The following is a 24,643-nucleotide window of genomic DNA, read 5'->3' as shown; positions in this document are numbered from 1 at the left end:
TGGACTTTGTACATTTCTGTCTCCAAGAAAGAAAAAAAACCAAACTACTTCAGATAGATGGAAAAACTCATTTAGAGAGCTCTATTGAGGAAGACATCCTAATTTTATATGAAAAATTTATTCTAGTTTTAATAATTTTCACAATGAGGAAGGTTCTCTTACAGTTTAAGCTAATTTCTTTTTAATTTAACTTCAGAACAGAAACATAAGTGATCATAGCCATCAATTTAAGCTGGATAATGGCATTGATTCCTGGTTCCTTTACTCCTTCCTCATTTCTTGTTTTACTTGTCGTTGTTACATTTTTGAATTATATCTAAGGATGCCAAAGCACTGTTTATTGGTGATAGTTTACAAAATTGAATCTTATTGTTAATGCATGATTTTGGTGAATGTTGATTATAATAACTTGCCAAACATTTCTGTATACTGTGTGCACCCTGGGATGATAGCACTAGAATGAATGCCAGAGCAGAGGACAGAGATGTTTTCTTTGGTTCATCCTTTCTTCATTTAAAGGGAAACAATTGCTTTTACTGATTAAAAATATAGAAGGTAAATTTTTCTGTACTTAAGTGAATAAATATAGGGCAGCACAGGGAAAAGAGACTGAATGAGAAGAAAACCTAGAGAGATGGGTCAAATTAAAATACAGTCACAGGAGCAGTGGTAGAAATTTAAAACAGGGTTGATGAGCAGCAGACGTTTTGGTAATCGAAAAGAAATCAGGTAAAAAGAATTTAAAATAAAAACAGAAAAGTTGTGTAATGTGGAGCCAGAACTAGCTTTAAGTTAGGGGCTCTTAAACTGTTTATGTTATATACCTTTTAAAAATATGATGAGAACTGTAACTATTCTCCCACAAAAAATGTGCATCATGTACATGAACATAAAATTTTGCTTATAGTATTTAATTGCACTGAAAATTATTTTTTTAACAAAGAATGTAAAAAATACTTTATAAGAATAATGTCTCGTTTTCTTTTTTTATGCCAGGCAGTGGCCACTACTTGAGACTGCTAAATAAATCAAGTGGTACAAATTAACCAAAATTAAGCTGTAGTTCTGCTCAGTAGTAAATTTTCATGAAAGGGCTACTATTATTTAGCTTTTAAATAACACATTGAAACTATGCCATTGTCTTTGACTTGGCAACTTTTATGTCATTTTTGATATCTAATTAGTTTTGACTTTGTTCCCCTATCTCATGAAAGAATGAAAGAGCAAATGGACTCCGTAGATTTTTTTTTTTTTGCCAGATGAAAGTAGGCTTGTGTCAAGAAATAAGAATTCTTATAAGACTCTTCAGATAAATTCATGTTGCATCATTTTCTTTGCCTTCTAGTTATTGAGATCATTTTTTGGCAAGATTCTGGCATAATGCTGTGTTTGAAGGAGAAGATTATGACTCCACATTTTAGTTTTAATATTGAAGAGTTAAACTGTGTTAATGAGTTTGTATTTTATGCAGGTAAAATTCTAGCTATAGAATTTGTCTTCCTAAAGCAAGTGAACTTATGTGTAGCAAAGAATTGCATAGTTGCTCCCACTTCTTGACAAAACCTCTTAAGAAGTCCTTGATTGAAAGTCTTGGCTTTTCTGAATTTGGCAACTCTCACAACAGTAGATTTTTTCGTGACAAATCCTCTTGCACAGTCTGTGATTCAAGACTTGGCTCTCATGAAGTCGTAGAATACTTTTACAACAATAACTAAGCTTTCTCTCAGGATTCATGGTAGAGTCTTACACAACAGTGCATACTGGTGAACAGAGCATGGAGTCACAGTGACGTGTAGAACTTCTGTCTTTACCAAAGCAGCAAAACCAGATGTTTTGCCAGGCATTAAGGTGTACTCTCTGTCTACAGAATACTGAGATTTCTTCAGGGGACTTTTTTTGGGCAGAGAAACTTCGTTTTGAAAATGTTACTGTCTGCTGAAGTTTCCAAAAAGGACTCCAAAATAGGAATTATTGTTTGTGTCACCATGCATGTATTTGATGAAAACTAGTAGCTGGCTAAACTGAGACTTCATATGCTGAAGAGAAGTGGTATCTCCAGTCCTTTCATGACCTGCTTCATAGTTTTAGAAAAAAGTGTCTGTTTTTTTGGAATGGATAAAACTGTTTGATAGAGATACTACAACAGTCTTACTTTTCTGTTGCAAACTACAAGTATGTTTGACCATTTCTAAGGTATTTGCCTTCACCACGTTCACTCTGTGAATTTTTTGTTTGTATGGCATTACAGTATCCTTGTAGGTTACTTTAATCAAGGATTTTGAGTTGGGGGGCAAATAAGGTATTTGTAATGGCACAGCCTTTCTAACTAAGCTGTGCTCTCACGTGTTCTTACACACACCTCCCACCCCCGCCACACTTCCCTCCTTCTTACTCTCTTATACCCACCCACCCCCGCACATGTGAATATATACTCTGTCTGACGTGGGTGCTTCTTCAGGATAGTTGGCTGAATGCTTCTGATAGTGAGAACTAGCCATATAAGAAGCACTTGGGATATTCCGTCCCATCGTGTTCAGGGAAAAAGTAAAACCCAAGGATACTTAAACTTTATTGTATTTTATTTTCTCTGTTTCCCATTTAAGTTAGATTCAAGAGATGTCTACATAATGAAAAATGAGGCCATATTTTAATTTGTCAATGGCAAGATATTTTAGTCATCACAATCTGGTAATACAGTTGTCAGTTCTGTTTCTCTGTAGAGGAGAGGAGAGATTTGATGAAATGGCAAGCCCCATGGGATATTGTTGTGAAACAGGGGCCAGAGTGAAAAGATAGCAAGAGAAGTATTTATGAAAATAAAAAGCAAAGCCTGTAGTATCATGTGGTAGAATATAATAGTAGCTACATCATCAGCAGAACTGTTCCAGGCACAGCGTATTCTCTGTCCTCTCATAGGTTAGAATCTCACCCAAGTGAAAGGTGATGGGTTAATAGAAAATGGAGTTCTGTATGTACTACTAAGGATGTACTCAGTAAAATTATGTTTAGCTGTTACATGATATTAAAACTCAGAGTTATGTAATTTGGCCAAAATTGATCACTTTAGTATCTTGAAGTCAAAGTAAATCATTAAGATATGTTGTGCTTATTTTATTAGCTCATGATTAATTAATATACCTAGACTACTTTTTGGATGAATTATTCACAGGCTCTAAAGGAGTATCGTAATGTGCTCCTACCTTTATCCTTGTGTATATTTTAAAAGGCAAAAAGACATTTATGGGCAGATGCTGTTGACAAAGCTGTATTTTACTAAACGGTGTTGTTTCCATTATAGGTTGAAACAGCATTAGAAAGCTAGACAGAGTAGATAAAAGTCATAAGATGATGAGGTTTTTTGTTTTTTGTTTTTTTTTTTGCAGGAGTATTTCTTATTTTATAGATGATAAAACTGAGGCCCAGAAAGATGAAGTGCTTTGAACAGGATTATCCAAACAATTAATGACGGTATTCAGAGTAAAATTTGAATCCCCTGACACATTGGTGAACTTCTTTCTACAATATCAAGTCCATAAATCCTGGAATTGTAAAAGAGTTTTGAAGCTCTTCAGAATTAATCTCTGCACAGAGTCAAGCTCTCCTGAAAGGTCACATAATGATGATGAAATTGGCCTCTTTTGACAAGGCTCCTCAGTTTATATTTAAAAATAGATTCTGGAGCAGTAAAGACCCCTGATTAAATAGAATAAGGATAGCTTGAGTTTGTTGGTGTTAAAAATATAATGCTGCAGGCTTCCTTTAAATCTTTGGAATTTTTCTTACTAATTTTCAAATAAATCACATGTTTACCTAATGGTAAGAGTGCTAGTGAAATAATAATATATATAATAATATATTTTTAACCTTTAATGAATATAACTTATCATAAGAAAACTTAGCTGAGCATGGTAAAGCTGTTGTTATACAGCTGTGGAATTCTCCCAGAGAAATAAGTTATCTGATAATAAATATAATTGATTATCCAAAGTGGTTTTATTCTTGAAACATCTGTTAAGAGATTTATCCTCTTACCAGTATTTTAGGTTGTGTCTGTAGATTTGCATTTTTGTAAATGTGAACCACTCTTAAAGAGATACGTACATTTTATCAGTTTTTCAGTTTGTGTAGGATTAATTTTATTAGAAATGTCTTTAATGTTCTTTTGCTTGTAGCCTTAATTTTAACTAAGGAGAAACACTACGAAGCTGAAGAAAATTGTGTTCTGGTGACATTTTTATAGGAGCAGAATGTTTCTTCTTCTCCTCCTCCTCCTCCCCCTTCCTCTTTCTCTCCCCCACCCTCTTTCTCTTCCTCCTTCTCTTCTCCCCCCACCCCCTCACCTTCCCCTCCTCCCTCTTGTTTTGAAGAAAGAGGAGCCAGTTGTCATGTTTTTGGTGAAGATTTATAGACTTTGCAGAGACTCTCCTCAAATTAACCTGGTAGAGTCTTGACATTTTTCTCAGCAGACTTGGTACAAATTAGATGGCAGAGTGGTGGGTGCCAGCTGACCATAAGATGTGCAGCTGTGTTAGTAAAATACCCAAATAATACTTCAGGGTTTGAATGTTGCAGAGAAGTCAAAGTACAACTGATACCTCTTATTTAAAAAAAAAAGTTTTCTGAGAGTGGTGTAACTACTTGAGGGAAGACTTTCTTATTCAATAATTTACAAGAAGGCATTATGTTATACTTCTCTAGGAATCATTTCTTTGCATATTTGATCTTTTGCTTTATGAGCACGTGGCAAATTACTCTAAAATGAACTGTCCGATGGTTTCCACCCCAATAAAGCTCCTAGGGTTGCTTCCTATCTAATCTATGCCTTACACTGTCTGTACTTATGTTTCAGAATTAAAGTAGATAACTCACAATATTTATTACAGACTATGAATAAAGAATTAAAACATCCTACCAGTAGTGGTAAGTGTATATTTTGGAAAGATTCCCAAAATTTCTGAATTTAGAGAGAGAAACTTCTATTACATGACAAACTTACCCAGAATCTCTCCTCTCTCTCTCTTGTCTTCCTGCTTCTAGAATGGTAGCAGGTAAAGTAAGCATTAATACTTAACTTTCTTTGATTAAACTCTCAGGAAAAAATTTTGAGGCTTTGATTTTCTTTTTTGGGGGGGGTTTGTTTTCGAAGCAGTTATTAAAGTTCTTATGTATTATGATCTCTCTATGTGAGTTCATTAGCTTATCTTTAATGAAGACTTCTGTCTTCTAGAAATAATAAATATTAACTTTATTCTAAGTGATCCCAAGAAGAGGAAATTTTCTAGTGTCTGTGAGGAATGAATTTATGTTCTAATATATAATCAGGTTATTTTTTTCTAGTCTGTTTACTAAATTTCCCCATATGGTAACCTAATGAAATTTTCTCGTTTTCTTTTTATTTAAAACAAAGTAAGGAAGAAGAAATGAAGTAGCTGTAACAGGAAAAGAAATGTATTTATGACTTCTTTCTGATTTTCCTGACAACCTCGTGACAATTTATTGGTTGTTTTTTGTTGTTGTTATTGGGTGGCAGGGGAGGAGCAGTGTTTGAGAGGTACACAGTTGAATTAGTACATATGCACTCTCTGCTATGCCACGCCAGGATAGCTGGACACTTGAGAACAGCTCTGCAAATATTTATTTGTTACGAAACTTTGTCTTATGTGAAGCCTTCAATTGTGAAGCATTTAAAACTTAAAAGAAATTACGATACTAAGAATGTTGTTGTCTAAAATTGTATCTAAGGAGATAAGGACACACTTATGAATGGGTACATTTTTACTGTAGGGCTTAAAACCGTTTAAGGCTTCATTTTTATTTTTTAATTTATTCCTTGATTAATTATTGAGATATAATTGACATAAAACCATGTGTAAGTTTAAGATGTGCAACATATTTATTTGATACATTTATATCGCAGTATAATTGCCATTGTAGCCTTAGCCTCTGTTGTTCCACAGAAGTATCATTTCTTCTAGTGGTGGGAACACATAAGATCTTGTCTTTTGGCAAGTTTAATGTTTATAATGTAGTTTTGTTGTCTGTAATCCCTGTACTTTATATTAGATCTCCAGAAGTTATTTATCTACTAGTTGTTAAATATGTACCCTTAAACATCATCTCTCCCATCCCCTCACCCACCCCCAGTGTTTGGTAACCATCATTCTACTGTTTTCCAGTTCAGTTTTTGGTTTTGTTTTGTTTTTTTAAATTCCATATATAAGGGATATTGTACAGTGTTTGTCTTTCTCTGTCTGATATATGTCACTTAGCATGACGTCCTCAAGGTCCATTGGTGTTGTCGAAGATGGCAGAATTTCCTTTTTTCTCAAGGCTGAGTAGTATTCCATTGTATGTATATATACATTTTTATCCATTCATCTGTTGATGGACACTTAGGTTGTTTCTGTATCTTGGCTGTTGTGAACTACAATAAACATGGAAGTGCATATAAAAAAACAAACAAACAAAGTAAGCTATAATTACCCTCTTTTTTGGCTTAAGAAAACTCCAAATATAACATTCTTATTTTTTCTAACACATTAATTCTCCTAGGCTAAACTGTGTTTCACTAATACATGGTATTTAAGCCTGTTATCCAATCTGTATATTCATAAAATTTTAAGAGTTTTATACCTTGAAGGACCTTAGCAATTATTTCAGACCCATTTTAGTGTAAATGATAAAACGGATCTGCAAAGATAATTTTGTCCTAGGTCATTTAATCTCTCTGTGTAACAACTCAAAACCATATCTCCTAACCTCAAATCCAGTATCCTTTCTACTGTTCTATATTCTCCTGTCCAAATGATTTTTCTTTATTATTTTGATCCCCAAAGTAGAAATAGAAAGTTAAAAAGGAAAAAAAAAAGTGACTGTGTTATAATGTATTATAACTCTTTCAGTTTCAAGTCACAGAAACCCAACTCAAAATAGCTGAAACATAAGGAGACATTTATTGGCTTATATAACCCTAAAAGCTCTGGCCTGAATCTAGATGCTTAACAGATGTCAGAAATCTCTCTCTCTACTCTCTTTTTTTGTCTTTATGTACTTTATTTTTAGGCAGACTATGCAAGTAATGGCAAGGTAGTAGCTCCAGGTTTACGTGCTGTCTACTTTAGCAACTGCGATGGCAAGAGAGCTACAATTTGAGCAAAAATTTCTAGTTCAGGTTCTGGTTTACCTGGATTAGGGCATGTACCCATCCCTGAACCAAACATTCTGACCAGAGGCTTGGGCCATATATCTGAAGCTGAAGAATAGGGCCCCCCCTCCCCCTCCCCCAAACCACAGGGAGAGAGATGGCATCCCAAAGGGGAAAGGATAATAAAAATATCAGTTTTCTGCTTCATATTATTCTCAAGAATTCTGTGGTTCATGTACCAATATTTAATACACTACTCATAATTTGTTTCATAGAACTGAAGCACTGTAATACTCTAAACTTTGGAGATTTTTTTGTAGATGGGAAAAATAAGAGCTCAGAGAGGTTGTGAATCTTTCAGATTACATAGTTGGTATGCATGCTATTAGTAAAACCCAGGATGTAGGAGTAAAAAAAATTAGAATCAGACTCATATTTAGGTTCAAATCTTGTTTTTGAACAAGGTGATTATATGCACTAGGACTGTTTTCTTATCCTTAAAATAGAGGAGATCTATCTTGTAAAGTGGTGGTAGTTTTAGGGATATATGTAAAATGTCTGGCATGCCGCTTAATATACAATAACTACTGTTATATGTTGTCATTGTAGGAACTGGCATTCCTAAGAGCCACATTTCTTCCTTTGTTGAATTACTTTCCTGTAATAATCTTATTGTGATTACTCTGAAACATGGATTTCCAAGCTTCAAGCAAACACTATCATTGTAAAACATCTACATTATTTCTGAGTTTAGAAGTGCCAGTGAAAAGTTTACTGAGATAGAAAATTACTTTTTAAGCTGAGGAATCTAGATTGTGAATTCATCTTAAAGAAGATGATTTGAGAGTATTGATGTGTAAATGTGTAAAACTGGATCAAGAATGTCATTTTATTTTAACACAGGGTGCACTCCACAATGAAGACTTAGCAGTTATGGACTTTTTAGTGCTAAACATAACATCACAATATATTAAGCAAAAACTGGAAGAAATTAAGAAAAATTGATAGCAATGCTAGTAGGGATCTTTTTTAATGTACTTTAAGATCAGGAAGGTACAAAATAAGAAGATATATAGCTGGCTTGAATAATATAATACAAGCCCATAAAATGTATTTCTTTTTTTTTGTCATTCATAAAACAGTTATCAACATTAATAATTCATTAGGCCAACCGTAAAATCTCACCTCCAAGTAGAAATATATAAATCTCATCCCTTGGTTACAATTCAATAGAATGAGAGATTTTGTTAAAAAGTTTAATCAAACTAAATCAGCCATTTGGATATTTAAAGCCACTTACTTAAATAACTTTTGGACAATGAAGAAATAGAAATTTATATTAGGTATTATTAAGATAATAACAAATAGATGGATTAATAAAGATGAAAATATAAATTTATGAATTAGCAAACAGTAAGCCGTTTGAACTAATAAATCCAAACACTGTATAAAAATGCGAATAAGATCAATACATCTCTTTTAAAGCCAATCAAAGGAAAAAGAAAAGAGAGGGAAAACAAAAAATCAGATGTTGGAAGTTTGAGAAAAGAGATAAAACTACAGTGTGGAAGTGACATTAAAAATTATATTCAGGTATATGATAATTAATTTGAAAATTTAAATGGAAAATGGACAATAAATGCTTCAAGATGAAATCCAAAATCTGAATAGACCATCTAAGAGTGAAAATGTATAGGAGCCCTCAAGAAGTACCTGATGTGAATTGCATTTCAGATGGCTGCTATCAGACCTTGAAGCATCAAATAATTATGTTATTTAAATTGGTCCAGGTGTTAGAAAGTATGTAAAACTCCCCATATGATTGCTTGCATAGCCCTTCTACCTCAATATGATAAAGATAACATTTTTAAAACCAGAAAGTATAATATGGGGGAAATTAAATGGTTTGGCGAAAAGTTAAGAGTACATGGAAGGGAGTTGTGAGGGATAAGCGTGGAAAAAGAGGTTAGGCTATATTTTCATGTTGTTAAAGAATTATAGTGTTTGTTAAATTTGTTGTTATTTGGGTAGACACTGGGAAGCCATTTAACATTTTGAATTATTTGGTAATGTGATTAATCTTATATTTTTGTAAAATTAATCCAAAAGCAGCATAAAAAATGAATTGGAGAATAGATAAATGAAAGGCTGATAATCAGTTGGCTATTGCAAAATTGCAGGAGGCGACTGAATAGAAAGGCCACAGAAAACCAGAACTGGTATTTTGAGAAGCATTTCAAAGTCAACATCTGGGTTTTGACTGAATCTTTTTGCTATATACCTGAAACTAACACAACATTGTAAATCAACTATAGTCCAATATAAAATAAAAAAATTTTTTTAAAAAGAGAAAGAATCTGGATTTCGACATCTGAATAGACGTGAAGGAATCAAATATGAGTATTCTAAACAAGCTTAACCTCTGGTTTGCCTTCCATTTTGCATGGAGTGTGTGTGTGTGTGTCTGTGCTCACAGACACACGTGCATATGTGTTTGTGTGTGTGTGTGTGTGTGTGTGTGTGTATATATATATATGTATATATATATATATGTATATATATATATATATGCCAGGTAGTTGATATGCTGACTGATATACCAATCTCTGCCTCGACTCTGCTGCCTGGACCTTTGCCATAGTGCTGGGGTTCCCTCACTTCTCTTTACTATAACCCTGTGTATATCACTGCTGTCTCTCAGATTGTTTCCTTCACTCAACGATGGTGATGGTATTAGAATAGATTTTTGTCTCGGATGCTGGAGAAGACAGTGAGTTGGGTATAACGACAGAAATAACGGAGGTTGGTCTGTGCAAGAATGTGAAAGCCTCAGTTCTAGGATATGTTGTGTTTTAAGTGCTTCTGAGATTTCCAGCTAGAAATGTCCAAGTGTAGGAAATTCTGGACTGGGAGTTGGGAATAAAGTCATGTTGAGAGACACAGGTTTTGGAGTTAATGTGTAAGACATAATTAAACCAGTGGAGTAGATAGGATTGACATAAAGAGGGAATAGCTGAGATCAATTTTTTGAGATATACCTGCATTTAGGGACAAGAAGAGAAGAGATAGCCGGTAAGGATAGGAGAAAACCTTTATTATTTTTAAAAATATTTTATTTATTTTTATTTTCATTTATTTTATTCTATTATTTTATTTTATATTTTATATTTTATTTTATTTTATTGTTTTTGGCCACACTGCACCACATGTGGGATCTTAGTTCCCTGACCAGGGATTGAACCCTTGCCCCCTGCATTGGAAGCGGGGAGTCTTAACCACTGGATCGCCAGGGAAGTCCCAGGAGAAAACCTTCAGAGAGTGTATCCTATGAAAGGAACAGGGAGTTTTCAAAATGACAGCTAAAAAATGAGCCACAATGATAATAAGAAAACAGTAGGAAATGACCATTAATGACCGTTAAGAACTAATGACCATTAAGAAATCAGCCTCATAATAACAGATTTCCAAGAGGTAAGGAGTAGAGGCTTCTCCTCAAGAGTTTATATATAGAGAGAAGATGATAGGTTGAAAGAGATACAAGATTTTGGGGAGAGTGTGGGTTTTTGGTCTTAGAATTGTTTGCTTGTTTTGGATAAAGGATAAGCGTTACCTGAGCTTTTTCATTAGGAGGAGACAGGTGGAGAGAATAAAGGCAAATGCCAGAGAGGAGATAATTAATAGAACACTTGCAAAAATGGAACCAATGTGAACATGAAGAGACACTGTTAGAAAGTATCAGGACTAAAAAGATTTTAAGACGAGAGAAAATAATTTTGAGGGCGCTCACATTGGGTGACCTCAGGGTTCCCAGTAAAATGGGAACTTAGTTCTTTGAGGATGATATTTGGGACAGGACAGGAAGAGAGGTTTTAAAATGCTGAAATCATTATAGTCAAGTGTTAATAAGTGCATAACAGAAGAAAGAGTTATTGAATGATACAGATTTGGAATAGGTGAGACTGAGTAAAGACAGTGGAAAAGTGGGTTGGAAGGAATAGTGGGAGGAACACCAAATATCCTCCTGGTCTGTGAATATAAGGGAATTGAAGAAGCAATGGCTGCCTTTTGAGATGATGGCCAGGAATGTGATGCTAAGTCAATCTGAAGAATGCTAAGTTTAGCTAAAATTAGAATGTTTTGAAAGTTTTACTTGAGGAAAAAAGTTAAGCTCTTTTCACTACCACACCGCCGCCATCATGGGTCGTATGCATGCTCCCGGGAAGGGCCTGTCCCAGTCGGCTCTGCCCTACCGCCGCAGCGTCCCCACCTGGCTGAAGCTGACGTCTGACGACGGGAAGGAGCAGGTCTACAAACTGGCCAAGAAGGGCCTGACTCCCTCGCAAATAGGTGTGATCCTGAGGGACTCACATGGTGTTGCACAAGTACGTTTTGTGACAGGCAATAAAATCTTGAGAATTCTTAAGTCCAAAGGACTTGCTCCTGATCTTCCTGAGGATCTCTATCATTTAATTAAGAAAGCTGTTGCTGTTGGAAAGCATCTCGAGAGAAACAGAAAGGATAAAGATGCTAAATTCCGTCTGATTCTGATTGAGAGCCGTATTCACCGGTTGGCTCGATATTACAAGACCAAATGAGTCCTCCTCCCCAATTGGAAATACGAGTCATCCACAGCCTCTGCCCTGGTTGCATAAATTTGTCTCTTGTACTCAAGCAATAAAATCATTGTTTAACTAGAAAGAAAGAAAAAAAGTTAAGAATATAAGTATTTTTCTTCACAGAGTAGGAGAAGGACAATAATTAGTGGTAGAGAGTAGAACTATATTTTTGGGATATAGTTATAGACCAGTTTAGCTTAAAAATTCTTGATTCAAGAATAGAATTGATTTTTATTAGTCTTAACTTAAATGAAAAAATGGAAAATTTGAAAATGTAGTAATTTTTAATCTTCAAGAGCTTTAAAAGGTCAGCCCTCTTTTCAGATATGTAGAATTTTTGAAGATCAGTAAAAAGTTCATTTCTTAGATTTTTAAAAAGATATATATATTTAAATTTAATCTTAATATTCAAGATGCTGTACGTAAAACATGCACATGAATCATTGTTTTCAGTGTATGCATTCAGGAAATATGATATTTGAAGTGTTACAAATCACATTGTCAACTTAGTGTGGAAGTTTTACTCATTTTATTTCAAATCCTAGATTACAGTGTATTCTGTACAATACATTGTATTGTTAATTAAATTTTAGTGAGTGTGCATGATGGCTGTAAGAGATGAGAACAGAGTGAGGACGACACATTAAGGGCTATGGGCTATGGTCCATACACATTAGGGCCTTCCAAACTTTTTTTTTTTTTTTTTTAAGGAAAACAAAACCAGAGTTTATTCATTACCAGATATCAAGATCTAATATAAAACTGTAAAACTGGCTTGGTGGTGCTGAATTCTTTCAGCTTTTGCTTGTCTGTAAAGCTTTTGATTTCTCCCCAACTTTTTAATGTCTGTTAATTTGGACACATTGAATTTGAGGTGCTGGTAAGCTAACAGGTAGGTAAGGATTGCAAAGTTAAGGTACAGAAGACTAATTATGCATAATTTGATAGTAAAATAATAAATTTACAATTATGTTTTTCACCATTTTTCTTTGAATTGTGTCAATAATTTTGATTCATCTTGTATTTATACATTAATTATTCATCCGCTGGTGAGAACTAACAGATTCATAACACTGTTTCTCTACACATTTGCCTTTCTGTTAAGGATTAACTGGGTGTATAAGCACCTGCATTATAGATATGCTACCAATCACTTGCTACTTGAGTAAAATTAAAGCTTTGAAAACCTTTTAATTATTTCATGCAAACTTACACCAAGAATGGAGATAAAGAGAAAAAATATCATCTATCATTCCACTAAACCCCAATAAATAACTTGACAGCTTGGTCGTCTTGCAGACTTCCATTGATTTAATTTTTAAAGTCTTATTTAATTTTAATTTTTAGACTAGATTATAAATACACATGGTTCAAAACAGATTCCCTCCCACCCACCCATCTTCTGTCTGCTGTTTCCCCCAACCTGCTTTGCAGTTCTGTATTTTATCTTGATAAATATGAATGATCATTTTTTTTGCTGAAGTGGCATTAAATAATGTATAAAAAATAATTTTACGTTTAAACACTTTTTAAACTTTAATGATAATTTTTAGCATTAGTGTTTGTAGCAGCTATTCAAAGCAACACTGTTTTATTGCCATTTCTTTAAGAAAATATGTAGAACTAAAAATCCAGCAATTCCAAAATAATACCTTAAATATAGGTAGAATTTCTAAAACTGCTGATTCAGATTTTTGTAACATTTTGTTGTTTTAGCATGCTTTTGTCTAATTGTGTTTAGTGTTTAATCCTCATGAGAATCCTGTGAAGATGGTATTGTCTTCATTTTCCTGCAGAAACAAAGTTTGTGTTTTGACTGTCAACATTCAAATCCAAGTCTTCTGATTATATGATTTTTGTACTATAGCCAAAATCTTAGATCATTAGTCCTGATTTGAAATGGCTTTTGTCCATTATTTGGCATTTTATGTATTTTAAAAATTGTAATAAAATCATGCTGACCTTTAAAAAAGAAGCAAGAATACTGAAACAAATACCTACATACCTGCCATTCAACATACTTTTCTTTAAATTCACGGAAATGTACTTTCCACTTTTCATTGGGGAAAGAAAAGTTTTTATGTCCAGAGTTTTTAACACATTGGGATATTTAGGTGCCAATATAACATCTAAAAGAGAAATATTACAAATTCTAAGTTAAATGCTTAAATTATTCTGAAGTCATATCATGTAATAGGAAAAGAAACCTTAGATAAGTTCCCTAATACCTCACTTATTCAGCATCATTAGTGAATGCATTGCTGCACACAGTAGATTTTTTTTTTTGAGATAAGTCAGGGTCCCCATTTAAACACCACATGAATTGTATGTATTTTTAGCACTGTAATACTTAACTTTTCCAAAACATTATATATTTCCCTGGTTACATGCAAAGAGGTGTGTGTAGCTCAGGGACATCGCTAAGTACCTTCGTTATCAAACTGTTGCATACATTTATGTCAACTGCATACTCTTGTTTTTGTTGGGTTCTAAAGCCAGCATCGCTTTTTGCTGCTGCTATTTCTGCCTCCTAAAGGCAATATGCCTTTATCTGACTTGCTGATTTTGATATGCTTTTGCCTGGAAAATAGGTATCCAAGTTTTTGAGGAATTCTGTGTTTAATAAGAATCTATACATGCTTGTGGGGAACCCTACGTGTAAAGAGCACAGCTGTAGTGCAGAGGCCTTTGACAGTTATTTTGGATATGCAGTGGCCTTTGCTTATTGGGTACATGGGTCAGAGATTGTTGTGACCGTTGAATAGATGGGGGTGTTATGATAATTGTATTTTAAGGGAGAAAAGTTATCCTGATGTTTCCTTTATATTGATGTTGCTTTGGTTTACTCTGTTACTGAGCTGGATTTAAATATTAAATCATTTAAGGTCAAATTTCTAATGTATATATGTTCTTCAATGGATACAACCCAGTTACCATAACGATTTAGTGAAATAACTATAATGGAACTTTTCTTTTGAATTTGGCTTTTCTTTTTTTTTTCTGTCCACCAGGGAGTAACTATTCCCAGTCAGAGGCGCTATGTATATTATTATAGCTACCTGTTAAAGAATCATCTGGATTATAGACCAGTGGCATTGTTGTTTCACAAGATGATGTTTGAAACTATTCCAATGTTCAGTGGCGGAACTTGCAGTAAGTGCTCTAAATTCTCATCCTTTGATGTACTGGAACACTTTTCTTAACATAGCTAGAAGTTTATATAAAAGTCTAAAAAGAAATTTACCACACTTAAAATTTATTCAGGTTTGTATATTTCTTAAGTATCCAAACTAATTAATTAGCTCAGTTGTTCAGCACATTGGGCTATGGAAGCTAAGGCCATTGGGTTTTAATGTCTTTGAAGCCAAATTATATTTATGAAAGAAATATTCTGTGCCGCAACTACCAAATGCAGCCTATATTCTGACTAGATGACTAAAATAACCTGTCCCGTCAGCATGAGAGTAGCATTGGGATTCATCCCTTTACTGGTGTTAGGTCAAGGGCCAATTCCTTGATATCTTAGTAAGACTAGATATTAATAGTGATGGTGATAGGGACAATAAAAAGAAAAAGAAAACGATGATAAGAGATGGCAACAAGCTGAAGTATATTGAATGAATAGGGTAGATTCAGTGTGTGTGGAGTATTAGAGAAAACCTGGATTTAGATCTGAGTTCCAGTGCTAGATTTGTCCTTAATGTGCTATGTAACCGAGGGCACATCATCTACCTCTCTTTGTCTTTGCTCATCAATAATATGAAGATATTTTGAAATCTGAAACTTCCTAGAAAAGTACTAAATAAGGATCATGTCATTGATGTCTGCCTCTAATTTATTTCTCTCTTACCCTAACCTCTATAAGCCTACCTCAGTCACCCTGGTCCTGTTCTGCTTCTCTGCTATTCTTCGCCAGAGTTCTTAGCTAAACTGATAGGAACCTTAAAACTTTGACCCAAAGCAGGTAGTCAAGGGAGAACACATGGAAGGAAGTATTGTTCAGCCCTGTAAAAGACCAGACTGTTGCTGCTTTTTTCTGTTACAGAGTTTTTTATATTAGTGTCTACCTTGGAAGTGATCAGTCATGTTTTCATGTTTAAGAACTGTGTTTTATTTACTCAGAATACAATTTTGTAGTTTCTAGATAAGATACCACTGTATTATTTTTTCTAATACCTCTAATAATATTTCAGTGATATTCTGCAATTTGTTGATGGTTTCAGTTTTTAGCTTAAAGTTTGCTTCTTGACAGTATTTATGTAATTTAAAATTTTTCTGACCTTAATTTATACCTAGGGAATTAATTTCTTGATATTGTTTATCTTTGTCAGATAGGTGTGATCACCTTCATTAGATCTTTTCTGTATTCTTAGGGCAAATAACTTTATCAAAGACCACAGATCTATTAACACAGCATATGAAAGGCTTCTAAGAGACCTCATTGATGCTTTTGTCATCTCAGTACAATTTTTAAAACTCCTGAGTGCAAGGTACTAGGCTGTCAGAGATGATTGGCACAGGAACTTTAGATTTATAGTGGAGAAGGGAAAAGGAAGAAAATAAAAAAGCTCACGCTCTTCCTATAGTATGAGATATCACTGTAAGAGCCAAATGGTAAGGTATAAAATATTAGAGAAATAATAAGGGAGAGAGAACATTCAGTTCAATAATCTTATCTACTATAATTTTTTTTTTCACATTGGTCTCTCTAGCAAACATCTGTCAGTTCTGCTCTACATTTAAATGGTGTGTGTGTGTGTGTGTGTGTGTGTGTGTGTGTGTGTGTGTGTGTTGGATCTCTCAGTGTATTACATTTAAACTTCTCAACTTACTACTGAAATCTTTTTAATCTTTACCAATTTGCTAGTTCTCTGTTTATGCACTATGATTTAATACTATGTAGTAAAGCTGTAGTATAAGTAATATATAACTAATGGGAGGTTGTATGTATAAATCATAAATGGTATATTTAGAAAAATCAAGTTTGCGGGGATTGTCAAATAGTTTCATGAAGGAAGTCCAGCTCTTTATTGAACATTTGAGAAAGCATACAGTTTAGGTTAGCCTTAAAACCAAAGAAAGTATTACAGGCAATAGGGAATAGCTTGAATTGAAACACAGCAGAAGGAAATGAGCTAGACAAGAAATACAGAGATGGAGAAGAGAATAGGAACGGAGTGTGTGGCTGACTGTTGGAGGACTCCAAATGGGCATATCGGACTTGATCTGATAAATACTATGGTGTCAGTGGTCATACTAGAGGCTCAATAAGCTGTATTTAGGTACAGTTTTGTAGAAGGTAGTGATTGCAAGAGGGAGAAAAATGGTGGAAAGGAAAGCAGTTATGTGACTTGCTTTAAGCCAGATGTGCTTTGCTTGGGCCATCAAATGAGATGTGATTAGTTTTTCTTTTGCCATTTATATCTAAATATTTTGTCGAAGTTTTTATTCTGGTCAGGTGAATAATTCACAGGAAAGGGAAGACAGAAAAGACAATCTAACTCAGACTTGGAGACATGAATGTTGATATTTTGGTTTTAAACATGTTGTAAACCAGGTAAAGGTGAGCTATTTACATGAAGATATTTAGTGGGTACTTGAAAGTATGGATTTGAACTTAGGTGAGAGATATACCTGATATTTTGAGAAGCATTAGGAAAGAGACATAGTAGTTAAGCCTTTCATGTAAATTTGGCGTGGGGCTAGAAGATGGGAAGGTTCAGAGGAAGACAGGGTGAGGGCTGAGACAAATAGGATTTGTAACAGTTTGGGTTCAGGAGGAGGAAGAGGAATCAGTGAAGAAAACAAAGCATGTGAAAATAAAGTATCTTCTGCGAAGTTGTCAGGGGTTAACAGCCTTTTTCTTATTTGAGTATTGTCTTAGTATTTCTAAATAAAGGAAAAGTTACTATCTTCTGTGTATCTAAAAGGGTTGAAAAAGTTAATGAAAGATGATCAGTGTGATTTTTCTCTCATACTGTATCAATATGCATATATCCAAGAAAATTTAATTGTAATTTTTGTCTGCTACGTATCAGTGTCTTCATTTCTTTTTTTTAGAACACAGTCGATCATATCAAAGATATATATCTCAGAGTTGTGTCTTAGAAGTCAAAAGAACCATACTAATGTTGGACAACTGTTAAGTTTGGGCTTATCTATCTAAAATGTGAAATTCATATTGTAAAGAAAATTATTTTCTTTAGTGATTTGAAGAAATATTTTCTACTTATTTTTATTAAAATGTTTTAGCTTAGTGTTGCTTAGATATTTCCTCAAAAAACTAATTTCTAATTAGATTATCAATTGTATATATAATTCTAAAGTTCTTGAAGGTACACATTTTAGATGTAGTTTAATTGAAATCTGGCTTACACAGTTAATTTGCTTTTTAAAGTCCTAAGATCAGGATTATCAGATTCTGAGTTAGTGGAGTTTGAATTAATAAGATTACAAGGCATTTCCCTCCTGGTTGATTTTTATCACAGCTTTGAAATCATACCTTGTTTATTTGCTTCTTCAAGCTAGGCTTCCCAGTGAAATTTTCAGTATCAAATAAAGTCTTGTAAAATAGTTCCTTGTACTTTGAATCTTTAGTCAAGGAAGTGAAAATTGACAGGTTGTTAGTGTAATGTTTCCCTTTTTTAGAGTTCCTTTTTCTCATGGTAAATGTCTCACAAATCCATATTGGAATAATCCCTCATGCTTTTATGAAGCCTACTATTTATTATGTGTTTGATGATACTGCTTTAGGTATTATATAGATGAGCCAGTAGGTGTTTATTACACTGGAAAATTTATTTAGCCTGAACAAGCTTTTTGCCTTGTCCTCAGTTGTTGGTCACATTGATAAAGAATGTGATACTTCTTTTTTTTGTCTTTAAGGATGATGCCTTTTGGTGCTGAGAACTTTATGTCTATATATATGTATTTCTCATGCACTTTATGCAAGCTTATGTTTTTATTTCTTGATTATCTTGGTATGTTTTGAAACTTCAAGACCCACTTCTTACCTCCTCAGGTTAATTACTTTTTTTCCTAATGAACTCTTGTTTTTGAACTTGGTGTACTACAAATGAATTATACTTTGTCAAATTATTTAGGTAACTAAAGTTTTTAAAGTCCTAGGATCTTAATGTTCATGACTTTAAATTCTGTCATTAATGTCATTAGGTATAAATGTATTTATGAGTAGTTTTTAAAAATAAAAAACCATAATCCTTGCCTGTTCACACTTACCTACCTTTTAGTTGCGTTGCTAATATAAGCATGATACATCTTGAGAGGTCATATTTTACCAGTTATTTTAAAACACACGTGGGTCAAAGCCAAAATACTTGTTAATGAAAATGGAGTGTGTTTTGGAGAAAGGGGGGGTTGTGCTGTAATTTGTACTTGATGTCTGTTGCATTTCTTTGCAGACATTTCAAATCTCTTTCCCCCTGTTTCTTGTGGTGGTGGCTTTATATACCTTTCAAAATAAAATATGAGTTATAAGTAAAATTAATTATGGTTAATATTTTTATAAATATTGAAACTTGTGCTTATGGAATATATTATAACTTTGTTATAGATTATATTCTCTTCTTGTGAATGTGTAATGATTGGTATTTTGTGGGTTTTATTCCGTGGTAGAGACTTTAAAATGCTGCAGCAAATACTTGTTTTAAAAGTTACTTTTTACGCAGTTCATTTTAATTCTTAAAATAATTTATATTAGATTTTAACATTGTAATGTTGAAATTTTGATATTACTGTACAGTGCTAGAAGTCCAGTCTTGGTACTTACTATTTATGAAAAAGAATTGACTTTAATACCAGTTATAGAACCTTATGTTGAAGGCTGAAATTAGGGAAAACCTTGTATTGATTTTATTTTGCCCTAGTTTATTTCCGCTGACTTGTTTTATTTATTTATTTATTTATTTAGCTATCTATTTACTATTTTCTCTCCACTGATTTGTTTTAGATCAGGGGTTAAAGATGCAGAATTACTACTTTGTGTATATTGCTAATATTAATCATCAAAATAGCTTTTGACAGTTTGACAGTTAAAGGTATTTCCTGTGAAGTGATACTAGTTATGTATTTGACCATGCAGATCCTCAGTTTGTGGTCTGCCAGCTAAAGGTGAAGATATATTCCTCCAATTCAGGACCCACACGACGGGAAGACAAGTTCATGTACTTTGAGTTCCCTCAGCCGTTGCCTGTGTGTGGTGACATCAAAGTAGAGTTCTTCCACAAACAGAACAAGATGCTAAAAAAGGTTTGCACTTTACTTTTATTGGGAAAAATATCCAGAATAGCCATACCTTGAATAGTAACCTCAGATCTTTTGCTTAAAGCATTTAGTTAGGCAGAAGTCATTCTGTAAGGAGAGACTAAAAGATGTATTTTATGACTGACACCTAATGAATCATGAATGATTTTCTATTAGATCTGCACATGCTTTGCTTATTATGGCATCGGTGAGCCATTATTAATGGTAAATAGTCCTATTAGAAGGAAACAGCCATGTGACATTATAATTTGAGATGAATTTTCTTTAACTTAGGTTATGCATATAAATTTTATAAAAGGATTAAAGATTGCATACATATCCCATTCAATCAGTTACAGTCCTTTCAGAAGGGATGATTAATTACTGAGAAGTTAACGTGGGACCATGAGTTTGAAAAAAAAATTTGGTCTGTATGTATAAATAAAATCTGTTTTGTGGTCTTGTGTAATGACACAAACCACTTTTCCCCCATTTTGGTTAATGTTTCTTGAGACTGGGTCATTTTATATTTAGCTTCCTCAAATTTACTGAGTATTCTGATTTTTAGTTAGGAGAGAAATAAATATGAAGAGGAAGTAATAAAGAATGAAAAAGTGTGGTATTATTTAAATATGCAGGTTTAGAAAGTTAGTGAGGTTTGCATCTCACTGAGCTATATTTAGAGAATGCAGGGGCTCATTTTAAAACAAACTGTCTTGGTTTAAAATATTAAGTGTGAACATTTAAGGTGAACCTAAGGTGCAAAATTTTTAGGTAGTAATGAACAAAAACATTAGCTGTGTATATTGTTACTGCCTCCTTAAACATACCAGATAGTGTATTGCTAATCTTTAGACAGTCTCTGTAATAGGACTGATTTCATTTTCCTGAATTTTAGCTTTTTTTTTTTTTTTTTTTGAGAAAAAATAAGAGGAAGCTTCATTTACTACAAAAATTTTAACCTCTATTTTGACTTGTCAAAAGAAGTATAATTTCCTTTATCCAGAATCTAGGTAGCTGGAAAATCACAAAATGTAAAACTGATTTTTTTCACCAGAAACCCATTTCCTACATGTTCTATATAAATAAAAGTTAAGTATATCTCAGTAACTTTGAAAATATATTTTTCAATAATCCAAGAAGTATTAACAAATGTTTTAAAATTAAGGTAAGTAATTTTTTCCTTCTATTCACTGTAAGACTGGTACACATAAGATTTTATGTTTTGCTTTTAAAAATAGGCACCTGTATCACTGTTTCCCTATATGTTTAGGAGTGTACTAATTCTTATTCTTCTAGTTCTTATCACCTATACATTATATTAACACATGTAAAATTGAGGATTAAGTTAAATATTTATAATAATTTGTGTGTCTTGAATTACTTTACATTTATTTCCATTTTATGTGATTTTCCTTGCCTGTTATAAATGTTTGTTCTGATTTAAACAAGAACAGTTTTACTATAATCAGTACATTAGCAGAATCTACATTTTTTGAAATTTAAATTCTACTAGCTTATTTTCTTCTGACTCTAAGTAAAATATGTGTCTAGTTATTACTAACTCAGTAACTTTGCTAAAATGATTGAAATTAACAATATTTTCAAAGACTACCACATATAAAATTGCTATGCTAGGTACTGTTAAAAGATACAAAGACATTTAAGACATAAGTTACTTAAGGGTCTTACCGTCTTCCTGGGAAAATAAACTTGAAGGTAAATTAAAATAAAAGATTTAAATGGCAGTTTAAGGTACCAGATAAGGTGTCATGGGGTTGTACATCATTAATTGTCAAATAATGCATACAGGCCAGTTCCACTAATAAAGAGAGAGAACATTTTCTATGTTGGTCAAGAAAGGTTTGAAGTAATGAACTTCTGATGTGGTTTTTTGATTTACAAGACCTCATTATTAGTTAATAAGTGATTTTTTAAAAATAGGCATTTTATAACAACAAAAAGTTGAAGTTCTTACCCCCCCCATATTGTATTATGAAAAATTTCAAACATACATTGTCATGCAAGAAACTGGCGCCACTTAATGTTTGTATTGCTGTAGAAGTAAAAATGTATCTGCCTTGCTTCCTTGGGAAGTTGTAGTGACATTTTAAGAACTTTTGGTAAAGTAAATTTTGTAATAGCTTGTTGAAACAAAATTAAATCCATTTCTGGGTTTTTTAATATATACATATAAACTCAACACTTTTAAAAGCTAGTGTTAGACTAGACAAGGAGATATTTTACTTAAAGTATTAAGTTTATTTTAGAGCTTGTGGAATTACATTTTTGGTCTAGATTTGAATTAAAGGAAAAATCCTATGTGAATTAGATGCAACAGATAACTCACAGATTGCCCAGTATTAGTCTTTGTGTTTACCTTTATTCAGAATATTAATGACACATGGCATAATTTGTTCACTTCTTAGGGCAAATGTTGAATATAAGTAACATTGTCTTTTTAAAAAAAATTTTATGTCTGTTTTCTTTTTTTTTTTTTTTAGGACAAAATGTTTCACTTCTGGGTAAATACATTCTTCATACCAGGACCAGAGGAAACCTCAGAAAAAGTAGAAAATGGAAGTCTGTGTGATCAAGAAATTGATAGTATTTGCAGTATAGAGCGTGCAGATAATGACAAGGAATATCTAGTACTCACTTTAACAAAAAATGATCTCGACAAAGCAAATAAAGACAAGGCCAACCGATACTTTTCTCCAAATTTTAAGGTCAGTTAAAAACATTTTGAGGAGTTGATGAGTGGTTCTGTGTGTGTGTTTGTTTTATTCCAGGTGTGTAGCTGGTGAAAGACTTGCTTGACTTATTTTTAAATTACGTATATTCATAAGCATTGTTTATTTAGCAGTAAGGTGAAAGTTTCTAATGAAATCCAATGCACAGAGAGTCAAAAGGCTACAGTTTCCTTACCCTATTCTTTGTTACTTGGTGAAATCTGGGAGGGGATTTAAGTAAGTTGGCTATGAAGTAGGAATAGGTGAAAAAAGAAGTGGAAAGGAACTCAGCCCTTTGGGAATGATTCATATGGAATATTTTCACTGCTTTTACTCTTGTCCCCCTCCAGTTTATTCTCAACTCCTTAGAGTGATCTTAAAAATGACTTATGTCACTCCTGTTTATACTTTTTAAAGACCTTGTGCTTTTTTGATGTGACCTGCAGGAACCTGCATAATTTAGCACAGGACTACCTTCTGCATCTACTCTAGCCACATTCTCTCCCTGCGATTCACTCTCAGACCTGGTCTCTTTTCAGTTCTTCAAAATGCTTTACTCTTCTGCCTCAGGTCTTTACAATTCTTTTCCTTCTCCCCGAACCTCTCCACCCTTGGCCTTTCCCTGCCCTTCACGTAGCTGTCCCTCACATTCTAACCTTAGCTTCAATCCCATGTGCTCTGTAAGGCCTCTGATCATCCTCCCTTCTCCTTCTCTTTTTAAAACTCTGTCTACTTCCTCTTATTATGGAATTATTTGGTTCATTTTACTTTTATCTAAATGTGATATGTATGTGTATATTTCTATTTATATTTCTAGATGAGAATTCTCCAGGTTAAAAAGCTGACTTGTAAACATTCCCAAATGGTGGTTTGCCACTTTTTTCTTCCCCTTTCCTACTTCTTATTCTACTTCATTTTTCTCTTCCTTTCACCATACCCTCCTCCTTTCTCTTTTTAAATTATCTCTTTATTCCATTTTTATAGCATGTAGCAAACCTAATCATAGCTTATAAGAATATTGCTAGTAATAATAAAAATAAAGGGGGGGCTACCTGTTTTAAGTGAAAATGGATCTAATAATAAGTGCCTTTAGATCTTATATTTAAAGTGTTTAGTAAAGTGTTTAGTAGTGTCTTCTAGAATTCGTAGGTTTCCATTTACTTTCTTTTCTCTGTCTATATTTTACTCAGTTATTAGCTTTTAAGATGTGACTTCCTCTAACTTTATTATTTTCTGTTTTAATATTGCAAGAGGTTTTATATTTGTAATTACAAATAAAAACTATTTGTTATCAGTAAACACATGAGTGAGCTATACAAATACCTGGGAAAAGAGGGAAGAGCTGGTGCAGAAGCCCTGAGACAGGAGTGAGCTTGGTTTATTTGAGGAGCAATAGATAAGAAATTGTTTTGACTAATGCACATAAGTCCAAGTGTGAAGACGTTTAGTGTTTTCTGCACGGGAAAGATGTAATCTGAATTTTGTCTTTAAAAGTTTACTCTGTCCCCTCCTTTAAAATATAGACTCGAGAGGGGTAAGAATGAAAGCTGAGAGGCTAGTTGAAGGTAGAACTAAAAGGATTTACTGATGGATTGGATATTGGATGTAAGAGAAGGAGAAAAATTGATAATGATTCTTGGATCATGGGGGAGGGGCTGTAGATGTAATAGAATGATCAAAGGATTTGAAGTCAGATCTAATTTAAATCCCACATCCACTACCTACTAGATATGTGGCCTTTAACAAGTTCCCTAACCTTTCTGAGCTATAGCTTTCTCTCTTTTAAAATAGATACCTACCATTTAGAGTTGTTTTGACAGTTATTTCAGCTCTGCCTATAAGGCTGTTGGTTCACTGTTAAGAGCACTGTAGGATATTAACTTTCTTAT

General features: G+C 33.4%; 1 protein-coding gene and 1 pseudogene across 4 annotated transcripts in view; both read left to right on the top strand.

Annotated features, from left to right (window-relative positions):
• PTEN (phosphatase and tensin homolog) overlaps nucleotides 1-24,643 on the top strand; it is an 87,857-nt gene that overhangs the window by 59,239 nt on the left and 3,975 nt on the right. For all 3 annotated transcript variants that reach the window (XM_082424701.1, XM_082424700.1, XM_082424702.1), the window contains 3 exons: nucleotides 14,772-14,913; nucleotides 19,862-20,028; nucleotides 22,527-22,751. In XM_082424701.1, the coding sequence (XP_082280827.1) occupies nucleotides 14,772-14,913; nucleotides 19,862-20,028; nucleotides 22,527-22,751 (534 nt within the window). The remainder of the gene's footprint in view (nucleotides 1-14,771; nucleotides 14,914-19,861; nucleotides 20,029-22,526; nucleotides 22,752-24,643) is intronic.
• Nucleotides 11,296-12,500, top strand: LOC309642774 (small ribosomal subunit protein uS15 pseudogene; annotated as a pseudogene). Its single transcript has one exon. The product of its transcript is annotated as a small ribosomal subunit protein uS15 pseudogene (transcript).

The sequence above is a fragment of the Balaenoptera physalus genome, assembly GCF_965194825.1.
Source record: "Balaenoptera physalus genome assembly, chromosome: 14".
In the NCBI taxonomy this organism is placed as follows: domain Eukaryota; kingdom Metazoa; phylum Chordata; class Mammalia; order Artiodactyla; family Balaenopteridae; genus Balaenoptera; species Balaenoptera physalus.
This window is presented reverse-complemented; position numbering and strand designations above follow the sequence as displayed.